Source organism: Pagrus pagrus (assembly GCF_965226575.1).
Source record: "Pagrus pagrus genome assembly, chromosome: 22".
Lineage (NCBI taxonomy): Eukaryota > Metazoa > Chordata > Actinopteri > Spariformes > Sparidae > Pagrus > Pagrus pagrus.
The window spans coordinates 10999868-11017636 of NC_140204.1; the positions used below are offsets into that span (position 1 = coordinate 10999868).

A 17769-nucleotide genomic window follows, 5' to 3' on the forward strand; every position below is an offset into this window, starting at 1 on the left:
AACCCCACAGTAGCTACCAAATAGACCTTGATGTCTTCTCACCTGCTTAAAGGTCATACATTTTAAGAATATCGACAAACTAAAATATGCATCTCAATTTTTTATTTTAAAGGCATATCTAGAAAATATATATATATAAAAAAACCCACAATAAATCACTGATGTATCTTCAAAGTTTGTCCGACTCAAATAAAAAACATAAATGTGCCGTATTATGCCGCGAACCGAGCGCTCTTGGACCCAGTCAGGAGACGCCGTCAAATCTTAAAGATGACTCGGTGTCAGGGAGCTGAAAAGAGGTCACAGCTCAGTGTCAGCGTTTGTTTACGCAGAGAGAAGAGATGGCTGACTGGTCGTGTAAATCACCCACCTGTCCGTGGAGCCAAACTACAAAATAAAGTCTGAATATGAAGGCGCTGTCAGAGATTAATGCCTCCATGGATGTCAGACTTTGAATGGGAAAAATAACCTGAGAAAACTCACAAGAGATAAAGTGCGTGACAGTCTGCAAACACGTACAGTGTGTGTGTTTTTCTTTTTTTTTATTTATTGGATTACAAAACATATTATGAGGTACAGCGTTGATTACAAATGGCTAAACTAAATACTTTCTAATACATGATTGTCTGAAAATGTTCTATGTGGTGATCTACAGCTTTTCTTGCTTCAAATACGTCACAGAAAATAATAAGAAATATTACCCACTAGATCCTAGCATTGGGTTCGGGCCCCCCAAGGCAAATATAAGGGGGCATTAGACAATTAACAGGACAGAAATGCTGGAAAAAAGTATCTGCCAAACAAAATTTGATACATTTTTTCTGGTATTTCTTATCTTTTTGATTTTATTGATAATATAAAGTCTTCAGACCACTAAAAATTACTCATGACTGATGGATATTATCGACTTAAGTCTGGGACGAGAAGACGGATTCTCACAGTCCAATGCTGACCCCTTGTGGATGAAACACAACATTGCCACCAGCTCATTTTGCAGACTCTGACCATAAGCAGCATTAAAGGGGCACTACATCATTTTGGAGAATAAATTCAAACAGTCAATGAAGATCTTTCTCTTCTGATTATAATTACTTTCCCAAAACTACATACTGCACCTTTAAAAAGCTGTGTGATTTCTACTTCCCTGTCTACCTCCCTGTTTCACCGGGCCCTGCCTGGTGGCTCGCAGCAGCAGCTCTCTGGCCAGGTCCGGCCTGCCGCTCTTGGCTAAGCAGTGAGCCAGCTGAGAGGCCTTGGGTTGGTGTGTGGCAGCAGGCAGCCCTCTCCTCCACATGGCCAGGGCGTGGAAGGCCTGGGTGGACAGGCTGTCCCCCGCCCGGAGCTTCACCAGCTGGGCGGCGCTACGACGGAGACGCAGGGCGAGGACCAGGAGGGCTACTTCTTCCTCTGAGAGCTCCCCGGACAACCAGAGAAGAAGAGAGTCTGAGAGGGAATCTGGTGGAAGAGCAAGAGATGACGGATGGAGGTAAGGCTGAAAGATTTTTTATGGCTTTACAAAACATTCGACTTGAAATTGTAATGCATGATTAATAGATAAAAAAAAATCACCTGTCTCCTCGCATAACTTCACCCGAGCTATGACGGGCCGGTTGATGGTTCTCACTTTCTGAAAGGAAGCGGAATAAAACGTAAGAATGCGCTTTTATTGTGAAGGTATTAACACCACGAATCATGCAGAGCTCCTCTTGAATGCGTCGTCACCTTGGGCAAAGTCAGAGACAGCTTACAGACGGGGTCTCCCAGGAGCTTCGTGTCCGTCGGGAGCGCTTCGTCGCCTCGCCGCTCAAGCTGACCTCTGGTGACCTTATAAAACACGGCCGTGCCCTTGTAGTGGGGGGAGCTGTAGTTCCCGAATGGGTCCACTTCTGTTAGACGCACCGAGAGCTGATTCTTCTGCTGACTGTGGAAGGTGATTCTGTCTTTAGGGACATCATGTTGGTCGCTTTGACTTCCTGTGTGTGAAACATAGACGTGCAAAATCTTGTGATTATTACTGCAGTTTAAAGAAAGATGTCAGAGCAGTTCTGCTGCAGATATATCAAGTTAATTGGCAACAAGCAGCAGGAAGACAAACCTTTCTTTGACCTTCTGGCATCCCCAAAGACAGCAACAACTTTTCATCTACTTCAGTTGCCGTATCTACATTTAGGGTTACTTTCACTGCATCAAACTTTCTTTTTGCCTCCTTCCCTCCATATGAAGGCCAGTGTTCAGGTTCAGCACCATACAGTGTTTTGCATAGATGAAACCTCATTGTTAGAGTCCCATATCCCAACTTTGCATAATTATCTTTGATCTGTAACCATCATTTGAACTTTTCAAATAAGCAAATGTAATCGCAACGGTGCTTTTCAGGAAGTAGCGTCAGGTGTGTGTTGCCAAGGTGTCAAAGGAAAAACACTGCCTGCACGCTGACTACAAATGTAAAAACGGTGGTCAATGTAAAACAAGTCTACAGCCATGCTAGGTGTTCTGATGCTGTGCTTTAGCTAAATGCTAATGTCAGCTTACAGTCACTATTATTCACATGGAGGTTCTGCTAATTTGTTATCGTCAGGTTCCTGTATATATTTTTATAGTCCGTAGTAGATATTTACTCTGAGCCCCTTTGAACAGTTCTTGGTTGAGGAGCCACTTTCCACTTTCCACTAGCATGCTAACATTTGAAAATTAGCACAAAATGCAAAGTAAAACCAAAGCTGATGGCCATTAGTTTTCATTAGTTTTGCAGGTATATGGTACGCGATGTAAAGTCAGAGAATCACCAGATGTATTGAGATTCATCCTCTGGGAGTGTTTTTACAATGTCGTGTGCCAAATATCACCCGACTTCCTCCTTTGCTCCCCACATAATTACCACAGCCTCTAGAGGTCACCGCCTAACAACAGAACAGACTTTACTGCACAGACGTCCCATACGGCCGTTAGTCTGGTGAGAACAGGCAGGATATTTCAGTCTGGACCAAAGTGGTGGAGCAACGGACCAACGTTGGCCCGAGAGCCGTGCTAGCAAGACTAAAAACTTGGAAAGGCTTTTCAGATGCCAAAAAGAAACAATATCGTTCATGTATGTGACCATCAGCACAACTTACAGACCATCAGACTAACAGCAATGGCCAAGCAGGAGAAAGTTTGGAAGATACAAGTAAGTTGCAAGTTGCCTTGGGAATAGTCCTCCTCTTCCATTGTTTGTCCAAATGCAGGCAGTTTTTCTTATGATTTGGAAGTTTTTTAGTAAGTCCATAGTCTACCTCACACCCTACCTGTGGAGGTGATGTTGCCACTGAACCTGAGGAGAAGCTGATCTCCTTCACGCATGGAGATCTCCGGCGAGGTCTCCCAGAAACCGCAGTAGCCCTGTGCTCGCAGTTTGGACAGCTCCCAGCCGAGGTCCCTGCTGGGCAGGGCGGCCACCAGGACGGCGTGAGGCTCATCCTGTCTGGGCTGGAGGACGACGGTGACCGCGTGGCAGCAGACCGACTCCTCCAGCTCCTCTGCCAGGGAGGTGAGATGGCAGGGCAGCAGCGGAGAGAGGAGACGCATCACCAGCAGCCTGAGAGGAGGGAGGCAGAGAGACGGAGACAGAAGCTAAGTTAAGAGCTTAGCCGGGAGATTAGATTGTTGCTGAAGAAAGGAAAGGGCGAGTCTGTTATCATGGGCCTGGATACAGACTTAATACACTTAAAGACAGAATAAAGATTTCATATTACCTCCTGAACATGTATTATTCTCTGGGGAAGCTGTTTGAGATAAGAAAGACGACGAGAATTACAGTTTTACAACCAGGTCTGATATTCAGAATTAAAGTTTTAAGACTAAAAACAGAATCAGAAACTTTTATTTCCACATTGTCTCTGACTTCTTTGGAGATTACGTTACATTACCGTCGACTTGTGTTCTCAGATAGAAATGCTAAAGCCTGGAATTCAAAGCATTCGGGCCCCCCCTTCATCCATACCGCCTTTCTTAAACCCCTTATGTGAAGCAAAGCTGGCTCTACGTCTGGTTAGTCCTAGCGCTCCACATTTCTTATCATGCTGTGCTCAAATACTGAACATGTCGACTTGAAAGGGATGTACTCTTAACATCGAGAACCCCCGGAGAGAAGAGAAGCAGTCGTACGAGCGGTGAGTATTTGTAGATGTCTGGTCGATGTATTTGACGGGGCAAGAACAACAGAGAGTAAAGGAAATGCTGTGGTTGGTATTAACAACACAAGGAGCAAATATGTGGAGGGAGTTAAAACCAAGTGATCATGGTTTTCCTATTCCAGCATCTCCAGTGCCGGAGTCGTTCCTGTTGAACCCCTTCATGTTCAGGTTTCCACCAGAGCTCCTTGTCCACAAGTGAGTGAGGAATCTGTGATTTTCTGTCGACTTCAGCTGTCGTCCTCAAATATGCCAATCCACATTCAGCAATTTTCTGTTTCTGTCTATGTCCAGGGGCAACGTCTTCTCCCTCCTCCATGTCGTGGGAGGACTCCTGATGACAGTCACTGCCGGTAGTCGGTGTGTGGACGTGGCTCTGAGGACGGCCCAGGACCCCGCTAACCTTCTGCGCCTGTCAAACACACTCATCGTCTTAGACTGTCTTACAGATATCAAACATTGGATGGCTCTAAATTTCTTACAACTAAATAGCTCAAAAACTGAAATCATACTGTTCGGCCCCCCAAACCATACCAGCCCTCTTCAGCAAGCCCTTGGTCCACTGTCCGCCAACATAAAACCCACTGCACGAAATCTTGGTGTCCAATTTGATTCAGAGCTCACTTTCATCCCGCATGTACGCAAACTGGTCCAGTCTTGTTTTCACCAATTAAGATCAATTTCCAAAATCAAACATATGCTCTCACGCCCGGATCTGGAAAAAATCATTCATGCCTTCATCTTTTCCAGATTAGATTACTGTAATTCCCTTCTCTCCGGTATCAACCATAAATCACTCTCTCGCCTCCAATTAGTACAAAACTCAGCAGCTAGGCTTCTAACCGGTTTTAACAGACGACACCACATTACCCCAGTCCTAGCTTCCCTTCATTGGCTCCCTGTCCGTTTTAGAATTGATTTTAAGATTTTACTGATCACTTTTAAAGCACTTGTGGGGCTGGCCCCGAGTTACATAACAGACATTTTAACTCCTTATGAGCCAGCACGCAGCCTTAGATCCTCAGGCGGGGCCCTTCTAACCATCCCAAAGTCGAGGTTAAAAACCAAAGGTGATCGTGCCTTCGCCATCAGGGCCCCTCGGCTTTGGAACGCCCTTCCTGAGGAGATAAGGCTTGCAGGATCAGTAACCTCTTTTAAATCTCTTCTTAAAACCCATTTTTATAGACTTGCTTTTATGTGATGTCTTCCTTTTACTTTGCTCCTACTGTCTGAGTTGACCATATTGTTGTTCTTGTTTTATTGATTTAACCCATTTCTTTTATTCTTTTTCTTATTCTTACTTATGTTCTTCTACTACTACTCTCAAATCTGTTCTGTTGTCCTCTACAATTTTGCATTGTCTTTGTCAAAGCACTTTGTAAAACTCTGTTTTTAAAAAGCGCTATATAAATAAAGTTTATTATTATTATATTATCGGGCTCATGGGCCGCCGATACCGAATACATGTTGTGAGAGACCTGAAACCATTGAACTAAAGGGGAACATCAAAATATGCATACATGGCTGTTTTATGTGCCAAGACACTGAAATACGCTTGTCGGGAGACAGGGTAAAAAAATGAATGAATAGATATCATTGTGAAACTTCCCCAATTGATTACTTCATTGGAGATGATTATTTTTTGTATTACAAGTTTTCTGAATTATTATTTTTAAATATGCAAATAAGGCTTTATCTTATTTAAAGGGGCACTATGTAGATTTGGAGAAGAAATCCAAACTTAGAATTTGTTTATTTACAATATTAACTCAGAAATATTTATTTTTTCCTCAACTGAGTAAACAAGCTGTTCCCAGAGGAAAATAAGGTCCCCTGAAGTACACAGAAAGGTGGCAGGGTCCGCCAAATATAAACAAAGTATGAAATTGTGTCGTCCTTTGTGTTGTTTATTCAGTTTATTCAGTCATGACAACAAAGAGAGTTTGTTATGAAAGCAAAATAACCCCCACCAGTTTGGAGTCTAATCGCTGTAAATACTCACAACTGTTGTTTTTTTGTATCTTGCAGGTGAAGTCTGTGGCAAAACCAAAACTCAGACGGCTGTATTTCACTGACAGGTGTTGAAGAGATCTTAAATTACTCTCATAAATGAAGAATCATTCATTTTAGTCCCGTCGTCATCAAATATTGTTTACTGTTTGTTCCAGTTTTAACAGCCTCCTCGATATTACAAGATCAGCACTGCAAGGAGCACACGATTTGAAGGTTTTATGCTGGTTACCTGCGTTCCCCGAGAAGCAAACAGACCTGGAGCCGACCTCCGCTAACTGCATCTCTGCAAGGAGGTACATAATCAAATGAAAACTGTTTTGGTTTCGCTTCAATTCCCCTGTGATGCCTGTTTTCTGTTCTCTGGTCAGATGCAGGATTTATTACATCCTCATTCGTAGCGTGAGCAGACGCAGGCCCGTTCTCACACTGTGCATAGGAAACCAGAGCAGCGAGCTGAACACCTACAATCCCGCAGACCAACTACGGTGGTTGATCAGCTTTAGCAGCGAGGCACAGGCTCGAGGAGATGTGGTGAGAGACGGAAGATTACGATCACAACACCTCTCAGGGGCTTGTAGGAGACTGTTAAGGGTCTTCTTTTGTGTGTTTTTCAGATGTTTCTTTTACTGAGTGGACAAACAGGACGAATCAGCGCTGGATCTGCGACAAACGAGCCCATGAGTCTGACCCTGGGCTTGTCTGCGCTGTCTGTAGTCCTTTTTTGGATGTTTCTGCCTCACATCTCAGTTTGTGCTCTGATCTGTTTGGGTTGGATGGTGCAACAACAGATCCAAAGAGTGCTGCAGTCACAGAAATGCTCACGATAACGACTTAAGTATCACAGGCAGTTTGAGATAGTTAGAGAAAATAAAACGCCTGTGTTTGGACTTTCTCAATCAAGGATCTTTCCAGGCACTCACTTCTGATTTACTCTAACTCTCAGTATTTTCACAGAAGCTTCTTCCTGCAGCCTTTAACTGGTCCGGGGAACTTCTGCGAGGCTTCTAACTAGATCAGAAAACCATATTACCTTTTCTCTTGCCTCCCTGCAGTGGCTCCTTGTTAGCTTTACAATTGAATCTGCTGTTCTAATATTTTTTTCTACAAAGCAATATGTGCTCTTGGCCCCAAAGATACTGTATATCTGAGCTCCTGTAGCCACAAGACTGTCCAGTCAGACTCCATTTATCTGACCTGTCTTTGATCAAGGGCTTAATCAATTGTGATGGAGCCCACCATCATCATTTGCATTTCTAAGAAACAACTTAAACATACTTTTCCTTTGATTGTTCGTGTGTTAGTGGGCTAGTATTGCAGATTGTGTATTAAAGGGGCATTATGTAGTTTTGGAGAATAGATTAAAATTCACAATTGTAATAGTTACAATAATAACGAGTTAAAAACGCCAGTTTTTCATCTGTAACTGAATAAACAAGCTGTTCTCAGAGGAAAATAAGGTCCCCAGAACACTATTTGAAGCTAGAAAGGTGGCAGAGTCTGCCAAATATAAACAAAGTAAAACAAGTATGAAATTGTGTTGTCCTTTAAGCTCAGTTTGTTTATTAGTTTAGGCATAAAAACCTTTAATCTCTCTTAAATTGATGCTAATAAATTCATGTTTTTGTTCCATTTCCTGGCCATCCTGTAAATCTCTCTGGATCAAATGTTTGAGGACTATTTAAATAAAGTTTAAATGACTAAAGTGGCATGAATCGTGCTTTTAAAATACCGTATTGCAAACCTGTCAAAGTTCTCTGCCAGCTCAAACGACACCACTCCATTCTGCTGGTTCCTGACTGCGACTTTATCCAAGACGCTCCACTGCTTGTCTCTCGAACCCAGAGCGATCAGCAGCTCATCGGACATCTCCTTAGACTTCACGGAGGCACCCAGGACTCTGACGGAAAGATGAAAAACAAAACACACTCTATTTATGACGAGACTGAGAGTCCACAGCCATGTTAGCATGACGCTAACGGTGCTTTGATGCTAAATCCTCATGTTAAAATACTTAGCTTAAGCTAAAACTTGCATTCATTAGAAATGGTTTGTACAACACATGCTTTTTAGAAGTTAAAGCTTCAGTGTGTAGGATTTAGTGGCATCTAGTGGTGTGGTTGCAGATTACAACCAACTGAACACCCCTCGTCTCACCTTCCAGTGGCCACTAAAGACAAGAAAAGCATGCAAGGTAACTAAAACACAAATTTTCTTAGTCTCAGGTGATTATATACATGAAAACATAAATATTATATTCTGCACTAGGCCCCACTTAACTCACCTCCTCCTGTGGGCAGCAGGTTGATCCCACGGCGGACAGGCACTAACAGGACGAGTTCGGTGACCTTGCTCCTCTCGTTGCTCTCTTGTGCGCCTCTTCTTTTCAGGATTTGGAGGACAGGGGAGGGTGAGAGTGAGGGGTCTCCTCAGGGGCTGAGAGGACGGGTGGGTGAGGTAGAGCAGCGGGCTCGTTGACACCACCGAGTGATAGTCATCGCTTCCGGACCTGACGGCAGCCAGGAGCGCAGCGTCCACGGGCTGGATCTGAGGCAGACGAGGAGACATCTGTTCTGCATTATTCAGGCAGCAGTTTGGACGACGATGCCGTGTGATATGAAAATAGTTTTTTTTATTTTGCCACAGTCTTGTTTTGCCGACAGCATGCTGTGTTATCAAAGAGAGACATGCAGAGGGGGAGCTGTTGGTTTTTGACGCCAGATCAAGCGACAAACTGCTGTGGTGAAGTCAGCTCACAGATGATTGGACTTGGAAGTCAATTCAAATATCGACCACAGCTGTTCATTTCTCTACAGCAAACATCAGTGGGAACTCAAGTCTGTGAATTATAAGCAGTTTCTTCTCTTCTCCTCTCTTTGCCTCACCACGGCTCTGTTTTTATCTCATTTTGGAACAACTTTAATCGTTTGATTATCAAATTCTTGATCTCAAATATGTTTTTGCCCATTTCTCAAACCCAAACAGCCCTCGATCCATAATAAACCAGCTGGGTAAACCTGTGATCGCTGCTAATACACGCTTGCCTTCAAAGTAAAGCGGCACATAAATGGATAGTGATTAAATCATCATCTCCATACCATGGTTTGTGCCATCACTGGAGCCGTGAAGGATCCCGGGAGGTAGTTCAGACAGACCCGGGGATCCATTGGGAGCTTGAGTGACAAACCCTTTGTGGGAACTGTGTAATTCTCTCTTTTTAGACAGGAAACTACGGCAAACAGGCCCAGGGAGTACACCCTCACCTCTGCAAATGAGCCCTAAACAAGACAGAAACACAACATAAATGAAATCATCTGTTTTGACAAAAGCATCTGAATAATATATAAACTTGGAAATAACTGTAGGTGCTGTTAGCTAGTTAGCTCACAGATGTTATAACATCAAAACTGAATTTCATTCTGAATTTTTGGATATAATCGAAACATTTTTACACAAAACAAACTGTAAGTAGTTTACCCTCTGTCCTCCGTACGTGCCCTCTGTTGTTACAGGAGTGACGTAGCTCACCCTCCTCTCTCCGTCGACCATCTTGACAGCGACGTCCCTGTAGTTGCCGCGGTAGCGTGCGCAGAAAGGCACCACCACGGTTACAGGGAAGTGAAAGTTAGCTGCGTCCTGAACTTTGACCCTGATCACCCTGCTGACCAGCTCCTCCGAGCCGCACACCATCAGGCAGCTGAGGGTGTCGGCCACCTCACATCTCAGGGCTTCGGCGACACCCATGGGTGCTGTGACAAAGCAGGCGTCCGGTACATCTGAATGGGTGTCCTCCTGTTGACCGGTGAGCCTAGAAATAATACGTGCAGATGTGAATTTGAGGAACAAATAAAAGTATTCTGATGATGAGTCCGTCAACTTACCCGACTGTGATCCATCCTCTGTTTGTCTCCTCTTTGCCTTTGCCACTTTCATTCATCTCCTCCAGGACTTCTGTCTGACTTTGAGGAGAAACACACTCCTCATCATCAGTCCCTTGACTTTTGACCACTAACTCTTGCCCTGTCTCTTCCACATCGTTACACCTGCTCAACCTGGGGTCCGATGTTTGCTCGGTGTCTGCTGAGGTCATCGTCCGACTTTGATCATCTCCGTCTTCAACGTCCTGTTTGTGCCCAGAGTCAGATTCAAAGGGTTCATGGGAGTTCAGGTGATTGGTGTCATCTTCAGGTTGTTCCGATGCTTTTGGATCTCTGGCCTCCTTAAGTGCTGCATCCACAGTTGAGGCCTCCTCCACAGTGCATGATTTGAGGATTTCTTTGTCTAGCTTGTTAATGATTGTGTTTAGTTTGTCCATAATGTTTTGTATTTCCTCTCCAACACTTTGAAAAGTATCACTGAAGGAGTCTGAACAAGGCGTGACTTTAGATTCTGTACCTGAAACAAAACAGACATGAAGAACAAAGGAAATTGTTTTATATTTCACAACAATAAAATATCTTATTTAATATATATTCTTAAAAATAACTTTTGGTCCTCATCAACTGACTCTTCAGCTGCTTACCAATGTTTCAAATTCACTTTAACCTGATCTTGTTACGCTCTTTCAGGCAACACTTAAACCCCCTTTCATGCTTAAGTTTCGACTTCCACTGACACTTGAACTACTTTCAGCATCTTAACACTTCAACTCCATTTCGTGCTTACAATCAACTGCTGCATTTGCCTCACAAGTAGGTTTTAAATTGCCTTTATTATTTAAGACCCCTCTCTTCAACTGATACCTCAACTCCTTTAACAATGTTATTTACTGACTCTTCAATTGCTTTCAGTAGGCACACTTAAACTGACTTCAGCAGTTTCAGAGGTGCTTTATGTTCTGATCCCCCCACTGAATACAGCTGGTGCTCTTTTTAATCATCGTTCAAACACCCTGAGTACGCCACGGCTTCAACTGCTCACTTGAACTACTTTCAGTGTTACGACTTCAGCTGACATTTCAACACTTCATCTCCTTTAACTGCTTTAACATTAGCCACTACTCCCATGCCATTTCAGAGACTCTAAAGACTCTTCTTTCTCATTTTAAATCAAATTTTCAGTTCTTTGAAACTCCTCAAAAAGGCTGTGAAGGCCATGCATGAGTCAGAGCAACTCACACACCTGTTGTTGATGGATGTTGTTGATCGCCGCCCCCTGCTGGAGGCTCGGCCAGCGTGTGGGCACACTCTCTGAGAACTTCTCTCCATGCTGCCACTCTGTCTGAGTGAAAAACACCCAGCTCCCTCAGCACCTCCATGACTTTCTGCTCGCACTCTCTCTCATCAGCCTTTCTTCCTCTCTCCTCATCCTCCTTCTCGCCTTCCGCTGGACTGAGCGCCTCTCTCTGTGTTTCCTCTCCGCCAGCTCTACCTGGCTCCTCTCTCGTGCATCTCCTCCCACCCACCGCTCCATTGTGATGATCTCTGCGGCGTCTGACAGCTTCGAGCCTTCGAATAGATTCAGTCAACATGTGGAGGAGACTGTCCTCCCTCCTCCTGTCGTGAAGAGGCTCAGCTTCATCCTTCTGTTTATTCAGGTGCAGGTTTTCATCCATGCTGAGCTAAAAAAAAATGCAAGAGATAAAGTCAGAAGTATCAAATCTGGCCTGTTTTCTGTCCCCTTTTCATGCCATCTTGCATATGGCAAAAGCAATTCCCTCCTTCAACACACTTTTTTTTGTGTGAATGATATCAAATTTTCACTAAAATACATCGCATTCCCTTGTGTACCTCCTTTTATATTTGAAGCTGAAGCCCCCTTGTTCGCTGTGTCCTTGGCATTGACTGTTGCTGTGTACAGCGTTCCTAGTTTGGGAGCCAATGCTGTATTTATATGGCTGCCAGCAGTAAAACATGTTGCCAAGGCGAAAACCCCCGGAGGCGTGGCAGAGAGGGACAAAAGAGGAGCCACGGTGCAAAAGACTCACAGGAAGACAGAGTGCTGTCCTGCAGACATCTCGTCCCTCTCCTCTATTCTTCTGTCACTCATTTTACTGCTTGTATGTCCGGACAGTAAAAAGACGTCAGCTCTTTAACTTTACCCACTCCTGGATCATAAAAAAACACATGTGGCAGTTACTCAATGACAGAAATGTTTTGGAGGGATGTATGTCGAGGAGGAGGAGGTCACAGACTGTAGAGTGTTTTTCTGAAGTGTACAGAGACAAAAACACTGAAACTGAAGTGTTGTTTTGTGGGTTTCCTGTGGAATTTACAATCCTAACACATCTGTAGTGGAAGAAGTGTTTACATCTTTCACTAAAGGCACACCAGACTAATACTCAGTCGACAGTCTAGTCCCGCTCTGAGAATATGTTGTCTCAGGATAAACGACATTTACAACTTATTATTACTCCATTATATTTGGTTTCATTTACATAAATAAGATATCCTCACCTCAAATCAATGCTGAAATGCTAAAAAGTCACCAGGATGCAGGAAATGAAGTGTTAGATACTCAATATTTCTGAAGGAAGATGTTCTTGGGTCAAAAGGACAGGATGCTGACCATTTCATTAAGTTGTTACATTACGTTACGATACATTAATGTTTGAATAAATAGTTGAATTTTGCTTATCAAAACAGGCAAATACAATTCTTTTAATAGAAAACCAGCTTTTTTTCCCCAAGAAAACATCTGAATCTACCATTATAAACTACTTTGGTTGAACGTCTTTATTAATTTGAAGAAAAATGTGTTACTGAGCCACCATGCACAACACCAGGACCCTGAAAATGAAGCAGCTACATGTACTTCAGCCATTGTTAGTTTCATTATTTACACCTGTGCTTCTCCTGCTGTGACATTTCAAGCTACAGAGCTGCAGCACTCTGTCACCATCATGTGGCTGATTCTGCACACTGCACCCTGTTATTTCATTCATTCATGTATGGCTTTTTTATTTTATTTAACAGTAATGATGCCGATCAATAGGAGAAATACACATAGCGAATATAGTGACAAGATACATTTTCAAAAGATGTTTAAAATGTACAGTGGTATATTAAAGGTGCATTATGTAGTTTTAAGAGAGAGTTTTTATTTCTCACTAGCCTCCTGTCTCTTACACAGAATTCTGGGGACCTTTTTGTCCCTCTGAGGACGACTTGTCAACTCAGTTATGGGAATATATCAAATTATTACTTCTGCGTTTCTATTATTACCTAATTTATATCATATGTTTTAACTTTCTGAGCTTGAATTTATTTTCCGAAAACTGTGTAGTGCCCCTTTAATGATAGAAGTTGCACTGTTATAGAGAACTGTATACTGTATAGAAGAAACTGTATTTCATTTAATTTTAACTGTATTTTCCTATAGTTGGAAAGACAAATAAACTTGATCTTTAAACTTAAATTCAAGTATATTCATCATGATTTATTTATTGAGCTATATTACAATTACCACTAGCAGTAACAGTAGCGATAGCAGTAGTAGTAACATTTCAGCTTTCATAAAACAACTTAATGTATATGCTTGTACACCAACAGTGTTTAATCTGTCAATTCTCTCCCTGTCTGAAGAGAAAGCCACGGCGTACACAGTATACATTCAATACTGCATTCTACGCCCCATAAAAATAAACTAATATGATAACCGAAGATGAAATAGTGAAACAGAAAGTGTTCTTTCTTTCCTCAGGACTCGCTTCATTAAGTGTGCCAGGCAGCCCGCTGCATTCCTGTCTGTGTTGAACGTAGCCTGGGGCCTCAGGATCAAGCTGGGACACGTACGTATTCCCAACAAAACATCACAAGTGCCTCGACTTTGCTGTTCTCCAGTGCTTATCACATGCAAGCACGCTTTTCTCATTGTAGAACAGGCTTACTGTTGCTCAAAGAGATTGACTTCTCTGTCAACATCAGTGCTGCAAGAAGTATTTAGATCCTTAAGTAAAAGTTCTAACACCACACTTGAAAATACTCCACTAAAAGTAAAAGTCTTTTATGAAAAACTAAAGTTTAAAAAGTAAAACTACTCTGTCAGTGCTTTACTCTTATATCTAATGTTTTTGGATAAATATCCCTGCTGCATTACTGCTGCAGAATTTGAAGCCTGAGCTCATTTTAGCTACTTTATATACTTTTGGGTAGTTTAATATAAGATCGTCATAATCTTATGACATGCCTGCCCTGTGAGAACCACCTATCTCTGAAAAGTTTTCATAAGATTATATAAACAGCCTGTTTGCAGTTTTGTGAGGATGCGGCTAATCCAAGAGGATTTTTAAATAGTTTATCTAACTTAAGAAGTAGGAGGATTTACTTCACCGATAGAAGAGCACTTAATCCTTTATCACAAAAAATCTAAGTAAACAATGTGCGGATGAAACATTTTCACTGAGTAAAAGTCTTGAACGAGTCATCTTTTGCTCATTTTCAGGTTCATAATCTTATTTCTGGCTACTACTTGAATAGTTTTACATGCTTTAATGCTCAAAAAACACACTATTTTTCTCATTCTGTCCAGTGCTGCAGCACTATATTCCCCCTCTGTCTGAAACTCTCTGTTTTAGCTCCTGTCTCTTTAAGGCCCCGCCTCCTGAATACCCAGTCTCCTCTGATTAGTCAGCTTACACACGCCTGACCCTAACAACAACAGAGCGGCTGTGCTCAACCGTTTCTCACTTGCCAAACTAGCCGCAAGGCATAAATTATGCAAATGTATGACTCTGTGACACAGTGTGATGTCACAAAGTCACAGAATTAAAGGCGGGACTACCGACGAGGCGTTTTAGGAGCAGTGTATTCTGTGGGAGAGAGGAGCTTCTGTTGGTGTGGACTTTGACCTTTCTAACTTTCATATCTTTTACATGCACAAGAACATATAAAACACACTGAAGGAACAGAAAAAAACAAAACAAATTGGCTAAAATGTCTTGACTTCCTGGCAATACCAATACTTGGATTTTCCGTGGTGTGTGGCCTGTAGAGCGTGCACAATAGAGACCACCGCTGACTGAGCTGGCTAACTTCCTGTTTAGCACCCTGCTAACTTGAATGGGGATAAAATAGTGTAATCGGCTCTCCTATACTTTCCAAATGTCACTGGACCGAATGGATCAAATCGAGAGTGAAACGAGAAAGTCTGGCGCTCTGCCTGTGGGCTCGGTCAAACCGAGTAGAGCCAGGAATGGAAAAACGGCATTGCATGAGCCTATAGTAGATAAAACAGGGTGTCATTACAGTGGAGAAAACAACTTTCTATGATGACTGGTGCCCCACCACATACAGCTGGTGCCCCTTCTTTGTTTTCGCCCCCGCCCCCCAAACATCCCGAGTCCGGCACTGCCACTAAGCGACAAGGCTAACTAAAGTTGGGAAATAATACAGTGGAGTAAAAACTACAATATTTGCCTCTGAATTGCAGTGGAGTAGAAGTATACCAAAGCAGAAAATGTAAAAAAGTTCCTCAACATTTTACTTCAGTATGGTAGAAAGCTACTTTCCACCACCAGAAACAGTGGAGTAGAAGTATTACTGAAGCAAAAATAAAAGTACCTGGACACTGTACTCTCAGTTACACCCCAGCAGTGATTACAGCCTGCAGTCAGGAGCGTTGAGGTGAGGACTTCCGCTGGTCTCGAACTCGCGGCCCTGCGCTGAGGCGGGGCGTGGAGCTGACTCTCACACAGGGCACAGACGGAAACTGAGCTCGGGACGACTCGGAGCGGCGTGACATGACGGCGAGCGGACGCAGCGGCGAGAGATGGAGTGCGCGGAGGTGTGCGGGTGATGCGTGAAGCCCCCCCGGCAGGTAAGCTTTTGCCCGACCGCAGGCACGCACGCACGCACGCGTTGCGTCAACACCGCGAGAAAACGTCAACGGCTTTATTGACGTAAATCCGACAAAAGTGGCCACAAACTAGCTTGAAGTTAAGTAGCTTTTATGTTTCGTTCGTGGAAGCGTTAGCATCGTTTTCTGGGGATGTTTAGACAAGTGAAAGCGAGTAGGTGAAGTAAAACTGCGTCACACTTTAATTAGTATCTGTTGCATTACAAGCACAGTGGTGTAACACCTTTGTTTTCTCTTCTTCTTCTTCTTCTTCTTCTTCTTCTCCTTCTTCTTCTTCTTCTTCTTCCCAGTAAGTGTAAACAGAAATGAGCACATCTCACACGTTCTGCTGTCAATGAAACCACACATGGAGCGCTGCTTTTTTTTTCTTTCTCTGCTTCTGTTACAATATCCTTTAAACACCTGATGTAATGAGTTTGCTGTCTTTCAAAATACAAGAAGCAAGTAGAGGTATTTTCTTTTCTCAAACCAGGAAGGGGGCCACACTTTGGACTTTGTGCACAAGTGTGAGCTAGGTGTGTGTTGGTGTGCATGCATGGGCGTGCATGCTGTGACTCACCCTCACTGCTGTATAACCATACCTGTGCTATTACACACACACACACACACACACACACCTCTACTATGCTGGCAGCCAGGCTTTCGGTGTTGCTGTGCAGAGGGAACTATCTCTTACTCTAATTATCTGATGTCCTGTTGTATGCCTTTTATGATCCTAATGTCTGCACACACACTCATACTTTCATACGTTCCCATGCCCGTGTGGCATGTGCAAGCTGTTCATCTCCTCTTTTTTTTTTTTTTTGGTTCTCTATTGATCTAAACACTCTGTGGGCTCTGACACCAGGCAGTAGCTGCAGATCAAAACTCCTATATCCAGTCCTTAATAATGTTTGCTGAATGTGTGGGCTCTGTGGTGTGTGTGGCTTTGTGTGCGCACACATTGTGTGGGTGGTTGTACAAGCGCTAAAAGGCAGAGATGGTGGAGCAGGCCAGGTCAAATGCGCTAGCAAGCTTTGGCGTGTGCCTGCGCTGGCTGTTGGCCAGTACAGGTCCCTGCATGTTAACGCTGCAGTACACAGCTGGGCAGGTTTGATAGGCGGTGATGAAGACTTAATATAGTGAAGTGTGGAGCTGCAACTTTCATTTTGCTCCTGTGCGCAAGCTGCTAAGTGAAGTGCGATGTGTGTGCCTACATGGTGTCAAACTTTAAAAGGCAAAGATATACGAGAGAGGAAGAGATGCTGTGTTCTCACCAGGCTATAAAATAACTACAAAAGGTCATTTTTTACTCACAGTGTATTCTGTGAACTGTATGCACAGGCGCACAAATGTTTACGCACCCATATGCAGCAAGAATGTGTTTACTTGAAAGCAGAAGTAACACTTCATATCCCCTGTGTACCGTAGGTCTGCAGCTCAAAAGAGAAGTGGACATGACGAGATGGTGATGATCATGTATCCTGTGAGATAGGGCAGTTCTGCCGCACAGTTCATCAGCGCTTGACACTGAAGAGATGGTGTGAAAGTATCAGGAGGCAGGCGTCTAACAAGAGCGGACCATTAGCCGGTTTACTACCTGTGCACGCTGCTCGGTGGCAAGCTTGGATTTTTAAAACTCTGCTGTGGTAAGTGCTTAAAAAAAGGGGAAGAAGAGGGTGTTTTAACAAAGAAGAAACTCAGTTTGTGTGTTTTTGATTCACATGTCAGACCTTAAGCAAGGTAAGTCTCTTGAAATCCTGACAGTAGAGAAATGTTATGATGGTGGCCTGCTATTTCGTCACAGCTATTGCTG

General features: G+C 43.3%; 2 protein-coding genes across 4 annotated transcripts in view; one reads left to right on the forward strand and one right to left on the reverse strand.

Annotated features, from left to right (window-relative positions):
* Positions 1-554: 554 nt before the first annotated feature.
* dthd1 (death domain containing 1) lies at positions 555-11944 on the reverse strand. 3 transcript variants are annotated; one of them, XM_084343507.1, is made up of 11 exons: positions 11909-11944; positions 11301-11739; positions 10061-10574; positions 9657-9987; positions 9278-9457; positions 8464-8726; positions 7924-8079; positions 3285-3574; positions 1723-1973; positions 1570-1627; positions 555-1455 (listed from the first exon to the last, which is right to left on the reverse strand). In XM_084343507.1, exons 2-11 carry the CDS (start codon positions 11731-11733, stop codon positions 1118-1120), a joined length of 2814 nt encoding a protein of 937 aa, XP_084199633.1. In that variant the 5' UTR covers positions 11734-11739; positions 11909-11944; the 3' UTR covers positions 555-1117. The 3 variants fall into 3 exon arrangements, with proteins under 3 accessions (XP_084199633.1, XP_084199635.1, XP_084199634.1); XM_084343508.1 differs by having other exon boundaries at positions 1263-1492; XM_084343509.1 differs by lacking the exons at positions 11301-11739; positions 11909-11944 and adding an exon at positions 10702-10764.
* A 3786-nt stretch (positions 11945-15730) lies between these two features.
* The window catches only part of arap2 (ArfGAP with RhoGAP domain, ankyrin repeat and PH domain 2), a 118871-nt gene continuing 116832 nt past the window's right edge, over positions 15731-17769 (forward strand). The window contains 2 exon segments of the mRNA XM_084343788.1: positions 15731-15935; positions 17385-17602. The gene's annotated coding sequence lies outside the window, so the exon portion shown is untranslated.

Coding starts and splice junctions, on each gene's coding strand:
- dthd1 (XM_084343507.1), bottom strand. CDS start 11,733: ATGGATGAAAACCTGCACCTGAATAAACAGAAGGATGAAGCTGAGCCT. Junction 10,575..11,300: donor ACAACATCCATCAACAACAG/GTGTGTGAGTTG, acceptor GTTTTGTTTCAG/GTACAGAATCTAAAGTCACG. Junction 9,988..10,060: donor AGAGGATGGATCACAGTCGG/GTAAGTTGACGG, acceptor TATTATTTCTAG/GCTCACCGGTCAACAGGAGG.